General features: G+C 40.4%; 1 protein-coding gene across 1 annotated transcript in view; it reads right to left on the reverse strand.

Annotated features, from left to right (window-relative positions):
- BZW1 (basic leucine zipper and W2 domains 1) overlaps window positions 1-20,682 on the reverse strand; it is an 88,950-nt gene that overhangs the window by 9,049 nt on the left and 59,219 nt on the right. Inside the window, exon 7 of the mRNA XM_053698716.1 lies at window positions 18,893-19,002. Coding sequence (XP_053554691.1) covers window positions 18,893-19,002 — 110 coding nt within the window. The remainder of the gene's footprint in view (window positions 1-18,892; window positions 19,003-20,682) is intronic.

Here is a 20,682-nt window from a genome sequence, read left to right on the forward strand (position 1 = left end):
TCCAGGACTCTTCAACCCCCTGTTCCAAGGCCCAGTGCAATGATACCACATACTTTTGTGACGCTATTTTTAGGCTTGGTCTGAAAATTAATATACAACAAGATGCTGCCATTTTTGCCAAAGCGAGTAAAATGTGTGCATAGTTTATACCCAATTGTAGTCTAACCTGAATGTTGCAAAAGGTAATCACACACAGAGGCGTAACTAGAAACCACAGGGCCCAGGTGCAAGAATCGAAGAAGGGCCCCCACCCCCCAAAAAAGGTGAATTTGATACTTTATTTTTTTTTTTACATTTACATTTTTTACATTTAACAGAAAAAAAAAAGAAATGTGAATCAGATGTGCCCACAGTCTAAGATGGTCTGACCCCTATTGCTGTATATAGTGACACTGTTTAACCCACCAGTACTATATATAGTGAGTTAGTGACAGTCTAATCTGCTGGTGAGATAGCTGGCCTGACCCTACCCGCCCCAGTACTTTATAAAGTGACCACAGTAGTCTGACGTGGTCCAGCCCCCCGTACTGCATAGTGAGACTGTTTACCCCCCATACCTCATGCTGTAGTAACAAGGTCAGTTACAAACGTACACATGCATACATACACAATTATGGGTAAAACAAACACTAACCCCTGTAGTCAGACACAATAGTGAAGCATCACATGATATCAGTGCAGGTCAACATTCTTTTAGTGTGTCGCAGTTGCAACTTCTGCACCCCCTGTAGTTCCGCCCCTGATCACACATACAATACACACACATTGTGACCCAGTTAATATGGTGGTGTGACCCAGTAATGGGTCCTGAACTATGGTTTGGTTTGAAGAACCCTGCAGTATTCTACTAATCAGTCTAACAATCATCCAACATGGTGACAACTCATTTAAATCTTTGCGATGTCTTGTAAGTGCCACATACTAACACTTGTGAATTGCATGATTAACATCCGATATTAGAAGGTGACAGTAAAGTCAAAATTAAACAATTTAGTTGAAGAATGCAATTTTTTAAAACTCAAAAAATGAGATAATAGATCAGGTGAAAGCCAAAGTGTGACACCAGCTGCAAAACAGGATCAGTTTATTAAAAATAATTCCAAAGTCATAAAATCTTACATAAAAAACCCCCAAAATTTTTGCTTACCTGATAAATTTCTTTCTTTCTTGACACGATGAGTCCACAGATCATCATTAATTACTGTTGGGAATATCACTCCTGCCCAGCAGGAGGTGGCAAAGAGCACCACAGCAAAGCTGTTAAATATCACCTCCCTCCCCTCCCACCCCAGTCATTCGACTGAAGTAAAGGAGAGAAAGGAAGCAACAAGGTGCAGAGGTGTCTGAAGTTTATAACATAACAACCTGTCTTAAAAACAGGGCGGGCCGTGGACTCATCGTGTCAGGAAAGAAATACATCAGGTAAGCATAAGTTTTCTAATGACACGATGAGTCCACGGATCATGACGGTTGGGAATCAATACCCAAGCTAGAGTACACAGATAAGGGAGGGACAAGACAGGAACTAAACTGAAGGCACCACTGCTTGAAGAATCTTTCTCCCAAAAGCAGCCTCAGCTGAGGCAAAAGTGTCAACTTTATAAAACTTTGAAAAAGTGTGGAGAGGACCAAGTTGCAGCCTTGCAAATCTTCCCATAGAAGCTTCATTTCTGAATGCCAAAGAGGAAGCAACAGCCCTCATGAAATGAGCCGCAACTCTCTGGAGGTTGCTGTCCAGCAGTTTCATAGACAAAGCATATGATACTCTTCAGCCACAAAGAAAGAAAAGTAGCCGTAGCTTTCTGTCCCTTACGTTTTCCAGAGAAAACCACAAATAAGGCAAAAGACTTATGACAATCCTTAGTCGCCTGTAAGTAAAAACATCTGAGCACATACCACATCCAAATTGTGCAAAAATCATTCCTTCCGAGGAGGATTAGGACACAAGGAATGAACAACAATCTCCTGATTAATGTTCCAGACAGAACTACATTAGGGAAAAAAAAAACCTAACTTGGTACGTAAAACTACCTTATCCAAATGAAAAATAAGGTAAAGGTGACTCATACTGTAATGCCGAACGCTCTGACACTCTACGAGCAGAAGAAACAAAACACTTTCCAAGATAACAACTTAATATCTAAGGAATGCATAGGCTCAAATTGAGCCCCTTGAAGCACCTTAACTAAATTAAGACTCCAGGGAGGAGTAACCGGTTTGAACACAGGCCTGATCCAGGCCTGACAAAACGATTACACGTCTGGTACTTCCGCCAGATGTTTATGTAATAAATTAGACAAGGCAGATATTTGACCCTTTAGGGAACTCGCCAATAATCCCTTCTCCAAACCTTCTTGGAGAAATGACAGAATTCTAGGAATCTTAAGTCTACTCCAAGAGTAGCCCTTTGATTAACACCAATATCGACATTTACACAATATCTTATTGTAAATCTTTCTAGTCACAGGTTTACGAACATGAATCATGGTCTAAATGACCGATTCAGAAAATCCACGCTTGGATAAAATTAAGCGTTCAATCTCCATACAGTCAGCTTCAGAGAAACTAGATTTGGATGAAAGAAGGGTCCTTCCTCAAAGGAAATCTCCAAGGTGGAAGAGATGACATGTCCACCAGGTCTGCATACCAAATCCTGTGAGGTCACGCCGGTGCAATAAGGATCACCTACGCCCTCCCCTGCTTGATTCGAGCAATGACTCGAGGTAGAAGAGTAGAGACTTGAGGAAGAAAGGCAAACAGAGGAAATAGGTATGCAAGACTCAAATTTCAAGGTACCCACAGAGCCTCTATCAGTACAGCCTGAGGGTCCCTTGACCTCGACCCATACCTCGGAAGCTTGGCATTCTGCAGAGATGTTATGAGATCCAATTCCCCTTTGAGAATCAGGCTGGAAAACACTTCCGTGTTGAGTCCCCGGGTGAAAGATCGGACTGCTCAGGAAGTCCGCTTCCCAGAGGTCCACTCCGGGAATGTGGATCACCTACAGACAGCAATAGTGGGTCTCCTCTGTCATGGTCAAAGAACTCAGAGTTCCTCCCTGACGGTTGATGTAAACCACTTATTCTTGATTTCTTGACTACTGTCAGCTTCATTGATGAGGAGACTAATAAAGTTTTCCAAGAAATACCCTGACAATGATCCACTCCGGTCTGTAAAAAGACGACGCCTGTATTAAGATGTCGTCTAGGTAAGGTGCTACTGCAATGCCTCGCGGTTTTAGTACCGCTAGAAGGGACCCTAGCACCTTTGTGAAAATCCTGGGAGCGGTGGCCAACCCGAAAGGAAGGGCCACGAACTGGTAATGCGTGTCCAGAAAGGCGAACCTTAGGAACTGATGATGATCTTTGTGGATAGGAATATGTAGGCACGCATCCTTTAGATCCACGGTAGTCATATATTGACCTTCCTGGATCATCGGAAAGATTGTCCGAATGGTTTCCATTTTGAAAGATGGATCTCTAAGGAATTTGTTTAGAATTTTTAGATCCAGGATTGGCCTGAAAGTTCCTTCCTTTTTGGGAACTACAAACAGGCTTGAGTAAAATCCCAGTCCTTGTTATGCAATTGGAATTGGGTGTATCACTCCCATCTTTAGAAGGTCTTCTACACAGCGTAAGAACGCCTGTTTCTTTGTCTGGTCTGAAAACAAACAAGAAATGTGAAACCTTCCCCTTGGGGGAGAGTCCTTGAATTCTAGAAGATACCCCTGAGCAACAATTTCTAATGCCCAGGAATCTGGAACTTCTCTTGCCCAAGCCTGAGCAAAGAGAGAAAGTCTGCCCCCTACTAGATCCGGTCCCGGATCGGGGGCTACTCCTTGATGCTGTCTTGTTAGCAGGCGCAGGCTTCTTGGCCTGTTTACCCTTATTCCAGCCCTGCAAGGGTTTCCAGGTTGCTTTGGGCTGTGAAGCGTTATCCTCTTGCTTTGCGGCAGAAGAGGTTGAAGCAGGTCCGCTCCTGAAGTTGCGAAAGGAGCGAAAATTAGCCTTGTTTTTGGCCTTAAACGGTCTATCCTGCGGGAAGGCATGGCCCTTCCCCCCCAGTGATATCCGCGATAATTTCTTTCAACTCGGGACCAAAAAGGGTCTTTCCCTTGAAAGGAATGTTTAGTAACTTTGTTTTGGACGACACATCAGCCGACCACGATTTGAGCCAAAGCGCTCTTCGCGCCATAATGGCAAAACCTGAATTTTTCGCCGCTAACTTAGCTAATTGAAAAGCGGCATCAGTGATAAAAGAATTAGCCAGCTTTAGAGCATGAATTCTATCCATGACTTCAACATATGAAGTCTCCCTCTGGAGCGACTCCTCCAGCGCCTCAAACCAAAAAGCCGCTGCAGTAGTTACAGGAATAATGCAGGCAATTGGCTGAAGGAAACCTTGCTGAACAAACATTTTCTTCAGCAAACCTTCCAATTTTTTATCCATAGGGTTTTTTAGAAGCACAACTGTCTTCTATTGGTATAGTTGTACGCTTAGCAAGTGTTGAAACTGCTCCCTCTACCTTAAGGACCGTCTGCCACGCGTCCCGTCTGGGGTCATTTATGGGGAACATTTTCTTAAAGATGGGAGGGGGTACACCTGGTCTCTCCCACTCCCACGTCACAATAACCGCCACCCTCTTCGGGATCGGAAACGCATCAGTGTATACAGGGACCTCTAAAAACCTGTCCATTTTACACAATTTTTCTGGGACCACCATGGGGTCACAATCATCCAGCATAGCTAAAACCTCCTTAAGCAGGACGCGGAGGTGTTCCAGCTTAAATTTAAACGCTAAGGAATCCGACTCTGCTAATTGCTTTAAAGTAATAGGGCCCAATGCGCTAGAGGTACTAGGCAACGCTTGCGCGGGCGTAACTGGTGTCGACACATGGGGGGAGGAAGGACTATCCTCATTACCTTCCGTCAAAGAATCATCTTGGGCTACATTTTTAAGTGTCACTGCATGGTCATTAAAATGTTTAGATACCTTAGCACACTTTAAACACAAATGCAATAGGGGTACCGCCATGGCTTTTAAACACATAGAACAGGGTCTATCTGTAGGCTCAGACAGCACTCAAAAACAGAATACACTTTTTGAAAAATCGGTACTGTGCCTTTAAATAATAAAAAGCGCACACTTTTTTTTTTACCAAACCTCAAAAAAACCATCCGATATTTATGAAATTTTCACCATATGAACCTAATGCTTTGAAATGATTGCACACTAAGTTTCAAGACAATTAACCCCTTATTGCCCAAACCGGAGCAAATTGAAGCAGGCCACCGGTTTAACACACTACAGCACCATGCCACAGTCTCTGCTGTGGCCCTACCTTCCTTGGGGATTAGTTTTGGACGAAAATAAGCCTCCCTGTAGTCCTTCTGCAATCTCTGGACTCTACATGTGAAGCTGAATGAAGCTGTCTTGCAAAAGAACTGCGCAACTGAGGCGCGAAAATTAGGCCCCCTCCCTCCGGAGTTGTGGGGCCTTCCTAAGCCAAATTAGGTGTCTAAAAATATGCCAGGCGTATAAAACCCCAAAAAAGTGTTCCAAACATAACACTTATGCAAATGTCATTATATTAATAAAATAATCGATTTTCCCCATAACAGTGTCCACCAGTGATTTAAGCCCTTTAACTAAGCCATCCTTCTATACCGAGTCTCAGAATATGGCTTACCTTCCCACATGGGGATTTCTGTCAGTCTTCTAGCATTACCAAGTCTTGTTAGAAAAAAAAGTGACTGAGCATACCTTAAGCAGTTAAGCCTGCAAACTGTTCCCCCCCAAACTGAAGTTCTCCGGTACTCAACAGTCCTGTGTGGGAACAGCAATGGATTTTAGTTACAACATGCTAAAATCTTTTTCCTCTCAGCAGAAATCTTCATCACTTTCTGCCTCAGAGTAAATAGTACAAACCGGCACTGTTTTAAAATAACAAACTCTTGATTGAAGAAATAAAAACTACAAATCTAACACCACATACTTTTACCCTCCTGTGGAGATGCTACTTGTTAGAGCGGCAAAGAGAATGACTGGGGGGGCGGAACCTGAGGGGAGCTATATGGACAGCTCTGCTATGTGCTCTTTGCCACTTCCTGTAGGGATTGAGAATATCCCACAAGTAAGGATGAATCCGTGGACTGGATACACCATGTAAGAGAAAAGGGCATCTCCCATGCCTTAGCAAAAATTATATAGCCCTATCTAGTACAGGAAATACTTCCACCCTGAAGGGCACATCACAATATTAGTGTAACCTACTGGACTCTCACGGCTAGACTTTGCCGGTAGTGTCGGGGTCACCCAGGGTAGCTAAATCATCAAGTAGCAAATTGAGGTATTCAAGCTAAGACAGAAGGACAACAAACTCAGACTCAGATGGGGTAATACCTTTATCGTATCCTGAGTATTCCTTATCAGATACTACCGAAGTATCTTCCCTCCTTCAGTTACAGGAAAGAAACATTCGGAACAGATACAACTGAATCAATCACACTATTCCTTAATTGAAAATGTCCTCTTGCACTTTTCCCTTTTACAGCGTGGGAAAAAACAGACAATGCATTAAATACAAGATAACTCCAGGTGGAGTGTGAGAGGAAACGCAAGGCACTGCATGTGGGCTATAAAAATTTTTGGGACACCTTAGGAGACATTTGTGGCATATTTTGACCCTTGTCAATAGACTCCTAAGCAGCATGTCCCTAAAGAGGAGTAGGTTCAGATCAAGTTTAGCTTTCAATAAACGAGAAATAGAAAAGGATTGGGAGTACCAAATTGGCATCCCATCCTAAAACAGACCCCTAGCAGGAGCTCCTGGTCCATCCCGAGTCACAAGGATGAATTACACAAATAAACAGTTTGAACTTTTTAAATAAAAAACACAAATGTTACTGTCTCTTTAAATTTTAAACTAACTTTTTAGTTGTAGGGCTTCCTGGTCCATCCTAAGTCACAAAGGATGAATTACACAAATAAACAGCTGGAATTTCTTAATAAAAATTAACACAAAAAAAAGTTACTGCCTCTTTAAATTTTAAACAGTAACTTTATTTTTCTGTGCAGAAATAACTTAGATTAGCATGCAAATATAGCATAACTTATCTATACCTCAGTATAATCTTGCTGAGGTGCCATCTGAATAATACATTGCAAACTTTATTACCAAAATGTACATAAAATAAACGTTACTTCTGTAATCATTAACAGATCCGGACTGCAGCTTTTTTTTTTTATAGCGCTGGCCGGCCCCACATATATAAAGGAAAACACTCAAGACCTTGTTAGAATTAGATAGCTGCTCTACCTTCCGTTAGATCGGAATTGATGTAGAGTGTGCAGCCTAACACAGCCTCAAACATAGCTCCGCCCCTCATGGGCGTGATAACACTATCTCCCAGTCACCATGCTATTGTGCCTAGAGATAGATAGTGCAGCCCAAAACGGCACCAAAAAGAACTCCGCCCATTGTGAGCGCAACAACCAACAATCTCCTGGTCGCCATTATGTATTGGCCACCGGGAGCTAACTGAACCCTTTCTGCCCAGAGTAAAAGCCACCTTCTAGTTCTCAGCCCCAGTGCCTGCTAACATACTGTCACAGGATCCCCTCTATCTAGATAGGAGTCGAGTTATGTCCCAATAAAGTGCTCCACTTCCTCTGAGGTTCTCCAGAACCAGAATAAAAAGTCAGCACTTACCTTTTAATTCTGCCCGACAGCAGGGCAGCTCAGCAGGTTTAAGAGGTTCTCTCCCTCCTATAGCCCTGTGGAAAAAGATAGTCTGAATAATCTTACTTAGGCTATCAGGCATAGGGCAGCATAAATGTATGGGAGGCGCAGTGAGAATTATGTCCCACAAGTTCCCATTGCTATAAAGCCACCATTGCTCTACTGAAGAGACTGATTTGGACTACGCCTACACCCTAGAACAAAGTAGCACAATCTTGTACTACTTAAACTCTTAATTGAAGAATCTTATCTAACACCTCACTTTACCACATCCTATCACTAACATAAGCAAAGAGAATGACTGGGGTGGGAGGGAAGGGAGGAGCTATATATACAGCTCTAATGTGGTGCTCTTTGCCTCCTCCTGCTGACCAGGAGGCGATATCCCACAAGGATGAAATCCGTGGACTCATATCTTTAAAAAGAAATCAAATTTTTCATAGTTTAACCTCTTAAGGACATATGATGGAATTTTTCCATCATAAAACAATTGAGCAAACTGAAAGCTGTGTCCTTAAAGGGTTAATAAACTGGTCCTGTTTTGCAGCTGGTGTTGCACTTTGACTTTTGTATTATGAGCTCTTCAAGGTTTAAATAGTTTGGCTTGTGACTACTGGCACCCTGATCAGATAAATAGTATTGAGTGCTCATCTTAAAAAAAGGGACATTCAACACCAAAATAGTTATTGTTTAGAAAGATAGATAACTCCTTTAACTACTCATTTCCCACATTTGCACAACTACCATTTTTATTTTAATATACTTTATAACATTTAAACCTCTAAATTTCTGCCTGTTTCTAAGTCACTACAGACAGCCTCTTATCACATGCTTTTGTATTAGCTTTTCACAACAGGAGACTGCTAGTTCATGTAAGCAACATAGATAACATTGTTATTAGGGATGCACTGAAATTTCGTCAGAAAATAGCATTTTTGGCTATTTTGTTTTTTTTTGGTAAAATTATTGTGTAGCATGTTTCAAATTTGATGCTAGCCTAGAGCTGAAAATGGCATTTTTTGCCTGTTTTTTTTTCTTAGTAAAATTGTGTAGCATATTATTGTTGTCCAATTTTAGTGTGTTACTTTCAATAAAAGTGTGGGCTTTTTTCTTGGCTCTAATTATGCAAAAAAAAAAAATAAAAAAAATTGAAAGAATACATTTTCGGTATCAGTTTCGGCCTTCGGCCAACTGAATCCCGGATTTTCCGTTTCGGTCCAGAATTTCCATTTCGGTGCATCACTAATTGTGATCACTCCCAGAGTTGTGCACAACAGCACTAATTGGCTAAAATGTAAGTCAATAGACAAGTTGTGAGATCAGGGGGCTGTCAAAAGCCTTATATACAAGATAATCCGGGGTAGATAGTATATTAACATAACCGTGTGGGTTATGCAAAATTGGGTAAGGGTAATAAAGGGATTACAGCATCAGAAACAAAATTGTATAACAGGAGCACCAGGTACATGGATAAAAAGTCAAACTTTATTTAGAACATAAAGGGTGTCTTAACCCTTGGGTAAGAACATACATATATAGTTAAACAGATGAAAAAAACGGCTGACCGGTTTCGGCTGTTGCCTTACTCCTAGCCTGCTTAAAACTAACTGTCAGTTCTCAGATTTAAAAACCCTCATCTGTAATCCTATTGGTTCAAAAATCCACACCCCTCATAGTGTCTCCCTTCAGCTGGGATCAATTAGCCCTCCATTTCAGCATTGCTGTATTGTCTATTTACTTAATATTGCAAAAAGAGTGTTTTTCTATTTCTAACCTCCTATCTACCATTAGCATTCACTATTTAATAAGTGCCAAACAATGAAAAAATGACATAAACTGTTCTTTGAATCTATTCAACATGTATTTTATATCATTGTATAAAGAAACTGTCTTAGAGCTGAAACCGCTTATAAATAAAGATATGTATAGACTTGAGTACTGGGTGTTTTAGTGTTAATCCTGTCTCTTTTAACAGCTCTCAGATCCCTAGATATGCTACTAGATCGCCTGTAATATAGTTGAAACAGTAGTGTATTGTATTTAGAATCTGAGTTCGTTTATGATTCTTATTTACCAATAAAAGCTGCTTCCTTATTCTCATGGTTAGTTGACATATGTGCCGGCCAATCCGGTGCGGTCTACCAAACCCCAGTGCTTTGCAAGGAGTCATGTATGTAGCTATTGGTTCCTGCCTACTGTGTCCTGATTGGTCAAATATCGTATGTGTGCACCAATCTTAGTGTAGCCTGCCACGTAGCACCTAGCTGTCAGTCTCCGCTCTCCCATGCTGTCACTGTAAAGTGTTTATTCCTTGTGTACAGGGAAACAATTCATACATTTCGAGCGTACGCTACCTGCCAAACCTGGATCTAAAGAGTAGCAACTTTGTTATATTGCTCCCTTGTGAATCTCCTCCTAGTATACACTCATATTTTGGAGGGGCAAGTGTATTCTACTCTAGCATAGAACCCATCTCCAATACATATCCCTAGTAAATAGTGAATTCTAATCTACTATAAGGGTATATTTAACCTAAGTTTATTCTGGTCTAATGTACCCAGCATCAAAGAAAAATAAACAAATAAACTGCTTGCTGAACTAATGAATATCACCTTAGCTGTAATGTATATTTATTTAAGAACCACAATTCTATTACACCCATATGTACATATATATATTTATATATTATATAGTGCCAAGTGTATTTATGCTCTAACTAAATGTTTATTAGTAGTAATAATAGTGAATATCCTCAATAAGTAGTGAACCCTATTTCCTATTCTAGGTGTATTTTTTGCTAAATTTATTTTTGTCCAATACTTTAGCTTCAAAATGAGCTGCTAATTACCAAGGACCTTTGGAGTTAGTAGTCTGACTATGTATTTAACCTTAGTATTCTTGTCAGACCATGAATGTGCTGCTTCCTAACAAACACCTGGGGTGTATTGTATTTTGTTTTATTTGTGTATTGATATTTTGGTAATTACTCTCTATGCATATATAAGTGCATAGATAAAATTATGTTTACAGTTTAATCATATTGTTGCCTGAATGCCCTAATTGTGTGAAGTGTTATTCCTAATGTACACTACCAAAAATTAATAAGGTCAAATTCTGAATTGAGGCCATCTGGAATCCTTGTTTTTAAGCGAAAGATCCAGAAGGCCTCCCTTTCGCCCAGTTTTCGGGTTCTGTCCCCCCCTTTCATCTGGACTGGTACCTTCTCTATGATGGTCCAAGAAAAGAATGAATTATCTTTGTTGTGTGTAATAGAAAAATGTTTAATAAGTGGCGTTGTGAGAACCCCTGCTTTGATATCCGCTAGATGTTCTTTTATTCGTACCCTGGCTTCCCTTGTCGTGAGGCCTACATACTGGAGGGCACAGTGTGTGCATGAAATCAAGTACACTACAAAGGTAGACCTGCAGTTAAGACATAAATTTTTCTGGAAGTGTTCCCCCGTAGCTAGAGAGCTGAAGGAGTCCCCTATAGTGACTTTCTCGCAAGCTTTGCAGGATAAATGGTTACACCTATAGGTCCCATTTAGTCTCAACCAGGAGGACCCATCCATCTGTTCCTTCCTCAACCTTGTAGGTGCAATTATATTACCTATTGTTCTGTTTCTTTTGTACGTACATCTGATGCCCTCAGATACTGTCTCTTTTAGAGCATCATCTGCTGACAACAGATGGTAATTATTTCTAATGATCTGACATATTTGTGTATACTGTTGTGAATATTCTGTCGTGAATGTGATTTTCCTATCCTCAATCCCTTTTATTCTTTTGTTGTGCTTTGTGTTTTTCTGTCTTAAAAGATCAACTCTGTTCATTTTGGTAACAGCATTTCTCTCTTTTGTAATTATTGATCCTGGATAGCCTCTTTCCCTGAGCCTAACAGATAGATCGTCGGCCTGTTTCTCATATGTACTTTGATCAGTACAGTTCCTTTTTAGGCGAATGAACTGGCCTCTGGCTACACCCCTAAACACCCTCCTTGGGTGGCAACTTGCGGCGTGCAGCAAGGAGTTCCCTGTGATTGGCTTCCGATATGTCTCTGTGGTAATCTTTTGACCTGAATCTCCTCTTAGTGAGATATCCAAAAAATTAACTGTATGCTCTTGTATCTCGGACGTAAAGCTAATGCCTACATTGTTGTTATTGAGTCCCTCTACAAACTTCTCTAGATCACTATGGGAGCCTTGCCAAATGAAGAGGAGATCGTCAATGTAGCGCCTATACCACACTATCTCCTGCCTGAACATGTTTCGCTCCCCAAAGACGTGGGAGAGCTCCCACCAACCCATGAAAAGGTTGGCGTAAGAAGGGGCAAACTTGGCCCCCATCGCTGTCCCACGTCTCTGGAGAAAGAACTCCCCCTCAAACAGGAAATAGTTGTGGGTAAGGAGAAATCTGGTTACTCTCAATATGTATCCAATGAAATCCTGATCACCCGGATACTTTTTAGACAAAAAGAATTCTATGGCCTCCAAGCCCTTATCATGTGGTATGGTAGAATACAGGGATCTTACATCCACTGTCAACCACTTGAAGTCACTCTGCCATACCACACCAGAAAGTAAATTCAGTACATGTTTGGTATCCGACAGGTGACTCCAAAGAGAGCTTACCAAGGGCTGCAGGATGCCATCTAACCACTCTGACAGGTGTTCTAGTAGGGAGCCTATTCCACTAACAATTGGTCTCCCTTGGACATTGTCAGTGGACTTGTGAATTTTGGGTAGATGATTAAAAACAGGAACGGCTGGATTTTGTACCAGAAGATAATCTTTGGTTTCTTGATTAATATAACCCATCTCTACCCCATCGTCCACAAGGGAGACCAACTGTCTCTGGAATCGGTGTGTAGGATCAAATGACAATACCTCATAATCCTGTTCCACTCTCAACTGTCTGAAAGCTTCCTGAATGAAATCCTTTTTATCAAGAACGACAATCGCTCCGCCCTTATCGGCTGACCTAATCACTAAGTCGTTGTTAGCTTTTAGACCATCTAGTGCCCTTTTTTGTTTTCGTGTGACATTGGACTTTTTTCCCCTTTGTGTGACGTATTGGAGCTTGATCAGATCACTTTCTACTCGTTTCTGAAATTTCTCCAGAAGAGGACCCCTGTTTTGGATGGGATAGAACAAAGATTTGTTCTTAAGGAGTGGAGTTACCACCCGCCTACTTTCCTCCATCTCTTCCTCTTCTTGGAGAAATTCCAGAGTCCTTACATCACATAATTCTTGAAAATTCAAATCAGTATTAACATGATGGTCAAGGTCAGATATATCAATAGAACCTGGACTCTCATTAAATTGACGTTGATCTTGTGTCTTAAAGAATTTTCTCAACGTTAAGTTCCGAACCATTTTGTTAACGTCCAAAAGAGTTCTAAACAGATTAAAATCTGCAGATGGAACAAATGTTAAACCTAAACTCAGCACTTGTTCCATCTGCAGATTTTAATCTGTTTAGAACTCTTTTGGACGTTAACAAAATGGTTCGGAACTTAACGTTGAGAAAATTCTTTAAGACACAAGATCAACGTCAATTTAATGAGAGTCCAGGTTCTATTGATATATCTGACCTTGACCATCATGTTAATACTGATTTGAATTTTCAAGAATTATGTGATGTAAGGACTCTGGAATTTCTCCAAGAAGAGGAAGAGATGGAGGAAAGTAGGCGGGTGGTAACTCCACTCCTTAAGAACAAATCTTTGTTCTATCCCATCCAAAACAGGGGTCCTCTTCTGGAGAAATTTCAGAAACGAGTAGAAAGTGATCTGATCAAGCTCCAATACGTCACACAAAGGGGAAAAAAGTCCAATGTCACACGAAAACAAAAAAGGGCACTAGATGGTCTAAAAGCTAACAACGACTTAGTGATTAGGTCAGCCGATAAGGGCGGAGCGATTGTCGTTCTTGATAAAAAGGATTTCATTCAGGAAGCTTTCAGACAGTTGAGAGTGGAACAGGATTATGAGGTATTGTCATTTGATCCTACACACCGATTCCAGAGACAGTTGGTCTCCCTTGTGGACGATGGGGTAGAGATGGGTTATATTAATCAAGAAACCAAAGATTATCTTCTGGTACAAAATCCAGCCGTTCCTGTTTTTAATCATCTACCCAAAATTCACAAGTCCACTGACAATGTCCAAGGGAGACCAATTGTTAGTGGAATAGGCTCCCTACTAGAACACCTGTCAGAGTGGTTAGATGGCATCCTGCAGCCCTTGGTAAGCTCTCTTTGGAGTCACCTGTCGGATACCAAACATGTACTGAATTTACTTTCTGGTGTGGTATGGCAGAGTGACTTCAAGTGGTTGACAGTGGATGTAAGATCCCTGTATTCTACCATACCACATGATAAGGGCTTGGAGGCCATAGAATTCTTTTTGTCTAAAAAGTATCCGGGTGATCAGGATTTCATTGGATACATATTGAGAGTAACCAGATTTCTCCTTACCCACAACTATTTCCTGTTTGAGGGGGAGTTCTTTCTCCAGAGACGTGGGACAGCGATGGGGGCCAAGTTTGCCCCTTCTTACGCCAACCTTTTCATGGGTTGGTGGGAGCTCTCCCACGTCTTTGGGGAGCGAAACATGTTCAGGCAGGAGATAGTGTGGTATAGGCGCTACATTGACGATCTCCTCTTCATTTGGCAAGGCTCCCATAGTGATCTAGAGAAGTTTGTAGAGGGACTCAATAACAACAATGTAGGCATTAGCTTTACGTCCGAGATACAAGAGCATACAGTTAATTTTTTGGATATCTCACTAAGAGGAGATTCAGGTCAAAAGATTACCACAGAGACATATCGGAAGCCAATCACAGGGAACTCCTTGCTGCACGCCGCAAGTTGCCACCCAAGGAGGGTGTTTAGGGGTGTAGCCAGAGGCCAGTTCATTCGCCTAAAAAGGAACTGTACTGATCAAAGTACATATGAGAAACAGGCCGACGATCTATCTGTTAGGCTCAGGGAAAGAGGCTATCCAGGATCAATAATTACAAAAGAGAGAAATGCTGTTACCAAAATGAACAGAGTTGATCTTTTAAGACAGAAAAACACAAAGCACAACAAAAGAATAAAAGGGATTGAGGATAGGAAAATCACATTCACGACAGAATATTCACAACAGTATACACAAATATGTCAGATCATTAGAAATAATTACCATCTGTTGTCAGCAGATGATGCTCTAAAAGAGACAGTATCTGAGGGCATCAGATGTACGTACAAAAGAAACAGAACAATAGGTAATATAATTGCACCTACAAGGTTGAGGAAGGAACAGATGGATGGGTCCTCCTGGTTGAGACTAAATGGGACCTATAGGTGTAACCATTTATCCTGCAAAGCTTGCGAGAAAGTCACTATAGGGGACTCCTTCAGCTCTCTAGCTACGGGGGAACACTTCCAGAAAAATTTATGTCTTAACTGCAGGTCTACCTTTGTAGTGTACTTGATTTCATGCACACACTGTGCCCTCCAGTATGTAGGCCTCACGACAAGGGAAGCCAGGGTACGAATAAAAGAACATCTAGCGGATATCAAAGCAGGGGTTCTCACAACGCCACTTATTAAACATTTTTCTATTACACACAACAAAGATAATTCATTCTTTTCTTGGACCATCATAGAGAAGGTACCAGTCCAGATGAAAGGGGGGGACAGAACCCGAAAACTGGGCGAAAGGGAGGCCTTCTGGATCTTTCGCTTAAAAACAAGGATTCCAGAAGGCCTCAATTCAGAATTTGACCTTATTAATTTTTGGTAGTGTACATTAGGAATAACACTTCACACAATTAGGGCATTCAGGCAACAATATGATTAAACTGTAAACATAATTTTATCTATGCACTTATATATGCATAGAGAGTAATTACCAAAATATCAATACACAAATAAAACAAAATACAATACACCCCAGGTGTTTGTTAGGAAGCAGCACATTCATGGTCTGACAAGAATACTAAGGTTAAATACATAGTCAGACTACTAACTCCAAAGGTCCTTGGTAATTAGCAGCTCATTTTGAAGCTAAAGTATTGGACAAAAATAAATTAAGCAAAAAATACACCTAGAATAGGAAATAGGGTTCACTACTTATTGAGGATATTCACTATTATTACTACTAATAAACATTTAGTTAGAGCATAAATACACTTGGCACTATATAATATATAAATATATATATGTACATATGGGTGTAATAGAATTGTGGTTCTTAAATAAATATACATTACAGCTAAGGTGATATTCATTAGTTCAGCAAGCAGTTTATTTGTTTATTTTTCTTTGATGCTGGGTACATTAGACCAGAATAAACTTAGGTTAAATATACCCTTATAGTAGATTAGAATTCACTATTTACTAGGGATATGTATTGGAGATGGGTTCTATGCTAGAGTAGAATACACTTGCCCCTCCAAAATATGAGTGTATACTAGGAGGAGATTCACAAGGGAGCAATATAACAAAGTTGCTACTCTTTAGATCCAGGTTTGGCAGGTAGCGTACGCTCGAAATGTATGAATTGTTTCCCTGTACACAAGGAATAAACACTTTACAGTGACAGCATGGGAGAGCGGAGACTGACAGCTAGGTGCTACGTGGCAGGCTACACTAAGATTGGTGCACACATACGATATTTGACCAATCAGGACACAGTAGGCAGGAACCAATAGCTACATACATGACTCCTTGCAAAGCACTGGGGTTTGGTAGACCGCACCGGATTGGCCGGCACATATGTCAACTAACCATGAGAATAAGGAAGCAGCTTTTATTGGTAAATAAGAATCATAAACGAACTCAGATTCTAAATACAATACACTACTGTTTCAACTATATTACAGGCGATCTAGTAGCATATCTAGGGATCTGAGAGCTGTTAAAAGAGACAGGATTAACACTAAAACACCCAGTACTCAAGTCTATACATATCTTTATTTATAAGCGGTTTCAGCTCTAAGACAGTTTCTTTATACAATGATATAAAATACATGTTGAATAGATTCAAAGAACAGTTTATGTCATTTTTTCATTGTTTGGCACTTATTAAATAGTGAATGCTAATGGTAGATAGGAGGTTAGAAATAGAAAAACACTCTTTTTGCAATATTAAGTAAATAGACAATACAGCAATGCTGAAATGGAGGGCTAATTGATCCCAGCTGAAGGGAGACACTATGAGGGGTGTGGATTTTTGAACCAATAGGATTACAGATGAGGGTTTTTAAATCTGAGAACTGACAGTTAGTTTTAAGCAGGCTAGGAGTAAGGCAACAGCCGAAACCGGTCAGCCGTTTTTTTCATCTGTTTAACTATATATGTATGTTCTTACCCAAGGGTTAAGACACCCTTTATGTTCTAAATAAAGTTTGACTTTTTATCCATGTACCTGGTGCTCCTGTTATACAATTTTGTTTCTGATGCTGTACTTATTATTTGGCCAAACAGTGAGCACAGGTTTTGGATACAAATTGCGGTAGGTGGGCTGGAGGCACACTGCATTGACTGTCTTTTCATCCAAGGGACACAGGTGGAGTTTTTCAGGGCCCCAAAAAATGGAATAATGGGCAGAGAGTAACAACCCTGAATCACAGGACACAACTGTTTACACCAGCACTGGACACAGCATCCTGAGAGGGGAGAGAAAAGGGGAAAAAAAAACACCACACCCAGGGACTGAAGAGTGGTGAGTCAAGTATATATATTTTTTTCTTGTGTATATACACGGATGTCAGAGAGTGGTCCCTTGTGAATGAAACTAGTGTGGGGGTTGTTTTGGGGAACACCGCCACATCTTTTCTTTTATAAACAGTCTAAGTTATGCAGTAGCCCTACAAGGAATTATTTTCAGGACTATATATACATTACTTTAATATAGTGCATACACCTATACCATTTCCCCTATTGTACTAATAAAGGGATTATCTATCTTTTTAAACAATTTTGGAGTTGACTGACCCTTTAAACAATTTTTTTGTACTTTGAACTTTACTTCATTCTCTTGGTATCTTGTTGAAAAGCATATCTATATAGGCTCAGGAGCAAAACTGATGTCATGAGAACTAGCTGCACATAACGCAACTTGTCCTTGGTTCATCCGATATGTTCAACTAGCTACCAGTAGTACATTACTGCTCCTTCAACATAGGATACCCAGAGAATGAAAAGTTTCATAACAGAATTGGAAAGTTGTTTAAAACTATGATCTACCCGAATCATGAAATAATTTGTACTTCATGCCCCTTTAGTTCTATTAGTATAACCCTGCTAGAGCTTCTAATGGCGCTAAATTGCAGCTAACTTCAATATCTCCAAGGGGGAACAGAATCTGCATCCACAATTTAAACCCCACTGAACCAGAAACATCCTAGTTCAGTAAGCAAAAGCTGTTAAAAGAGCAATCTCCATCAGAGAGTAGAGGTCTAAAACATTCAATAGTTGGGGGGAGAAAAAAACATTTATCATGAGCCAAACAGGACTTTAACAGTGGAAGACTGAAAGTGTCCTGTTCACAGATACAAAAAACAGCAGCACAAGGGGCTCACACTGTGTAAAACTATTCTGGAGTTAGAGACTTGCACAGGACCAGCAACACCATGACTAGAAAAGAGCAACTATTCTGCAGATACAGGTCATCCCTATTGGCTCGCATGGAACAAGTTTCTTTATCCAGCAGGACAAGGATGCCAACACAGCTATGGCAGGTGTATCTGATGTCCAAGCAAGAGTAAAGTGCTAGCTCGCATGGCTTCCCCTCCACAATCTAGACACTTAATAGGATTCTAAAGGAGTCCTGGAATATGTATTGTAAAATTCTGCACAAACTTATAGAATCAATGCCAGACAGAGCTAAAGGTATCAATAAGAAACTGTTGTCATACCAAATGGGTTTCATTTGCAATATGTACCAACATCTTTTACTTCTGTTTTTCAAACAAATTAGTTTTTTCCAGAAATAAAAGTAACTAGTGGTACTGGAATCGGGTGTGAGTGTAAGATGATTTGATACCCTGAAGAATTACTCCAAATTTGGTAAGTTTAAAAATATATGTTCTAAACTGGGCAACAGCTGAATATATTTTGCAAAGGTACTTAGCCTGTTATGAGGAAGCATTTTACACATACCATTAATCTATTGTCCATGTTTACTTTCCGAAGACTACCAGCAACTGCGTTGATATCTTTTTCATTGATCCATGATTTAAATAATTTTACTGCAAATGCTGCAGAAACACCTGTAAGAATTAAGAGGACATTAAGACAGCAAACCCAAATCCCTACATAAATGCGCCATTTACATATGATGCGGATATGCATGTGCATCAAACAATGAAGAAGTGCATAAACATGGTCTATTGGCATTTAGAAATGCACTTTAGTAATATTTGCTATAGGTAGGGTCCCTGCAAAGACTTCAAGGGACAATGTACTGTGAAATGTTTTTCCACTTATCCCAAATTATCAATCTTACCTGCTGGAGTGTATTAAATGGTTTACAAATAACAGATTTACCTTTATTTTGCCATTTGAAAGAACGGTTTGCTTGATGAATTTAAAGCAGTTCTATATAAAAACAAAATTTATGCTTACCTGATTTCTCTTGTGGTGTATCCAGTCCACGGGTTCATCCATTACTTGTGGGATATTCTCCTTCCCAACAGGAAGCTGCAAGAGGATACCCACAGCAGAGCTGTCTATATAGCTCCTCCCCTAACTGCCACCCCCAGTCATTCGACCGAAGACAAGCAAGAAAAAAAGGAGAAACTATAGGGTGCAGTGGTGCCTTAAAATGACAGGGCGGGCCGTGGACTGGATACACCACAAGAGAAATACATTTATCAGGTAAACAAATTGTTCTCTCTTGTATAGGTGTATCCAGTTCACCGGTTCATCCATTACTTATGGGATACCAATACCAAAGCTTTAGGACACGGATGAAGGGAGGGACAAGGCAGGAACTTAAACGGAAGGCACCACAGCCTGTAAGACCTCTCTCTCAAAAATAGCCTCCAAAGAAGAAAAAGTATTGAATTTGTAGAATTTAGAAAAAGTGTGAAGCGAAGACCAAGTAGCCGCCTTACAAATCTGTTCAACAGAGGCCTCATTTTTAAAAGCCCATGTGGAAGCCACCGCTCTAGTGGAATGAGCTGTAATTCTTTCAGGAGGATGCTGGCCAGCAGTCTCATAAGCTAAGCGGAATATGCTTCTCAGCCAAAAAGAGAAGTTCCCGAAGCCTTTTGGCCTCTCCTCTGTCCAGAGTAAACAAACAAAGCAGATGTTTGACAAAAATCCTTCGTAGCTTGTAAATAAAAAACTTTAAAGCACGAACCACATCAAGATTGTGTAAAAGACGTTCCTTCTTTGAGGAAGGATTAGGACATAATGAAGGAACAACAATCTCCTGATTGATGTTCTTATTAGATACTACCTTAGGAAGAAACCCAGGTTTGGTACGCAAAACTACCTTATCTGCATGGAAAATCAGATGAGGGTAATCGCACTGTAAAGCAGATAACTCAGAAACTCTTCGAGCTGAGGAGATAGCTACTAAAAACAGAACTTTCCAAGATAAAAGTTTAATATCTATAGAATGCAAAGGTTCAAACAGAACCCCTTGAAGAACTTTAAGAACTAAATTTAAACACCATGGCAGAGCAACAGGTTTAAACACAGGCTTAATTATAACTAAAGCCTGACAAAACGCCTGAACGTCTGGAACCTCAGCCAGACGTTTGTGCAAAAGAATACACAGTGCAGAAATCTGTCCCTTTAAGGAACTAGCAGACAATCCTTTCTCCAATCCCTTTGGAGAAAGGATAAGATTCTAGGAATCCTGACTTTACTCCATGAGTAACCCTTGGATTCACACCAATGAAGATATTTACACCATATCTTATGATAGATTTTCCCAGTGA

The sequence above is a fragment of the Bombina bombina genome, chromosome 1 (assembly GCF_027579735.1).
Source record: "Bombina bombina isolate aBomBom1 chromosome 1, aBomBom1.pri, whole genome shotgun sequence".
NCBI classification, from domain to species: Eukaryota; Metazoa; Chordata; class Amphibia; order Anura; family Bombinatoridae; genus Bombina; species Bombina bombina.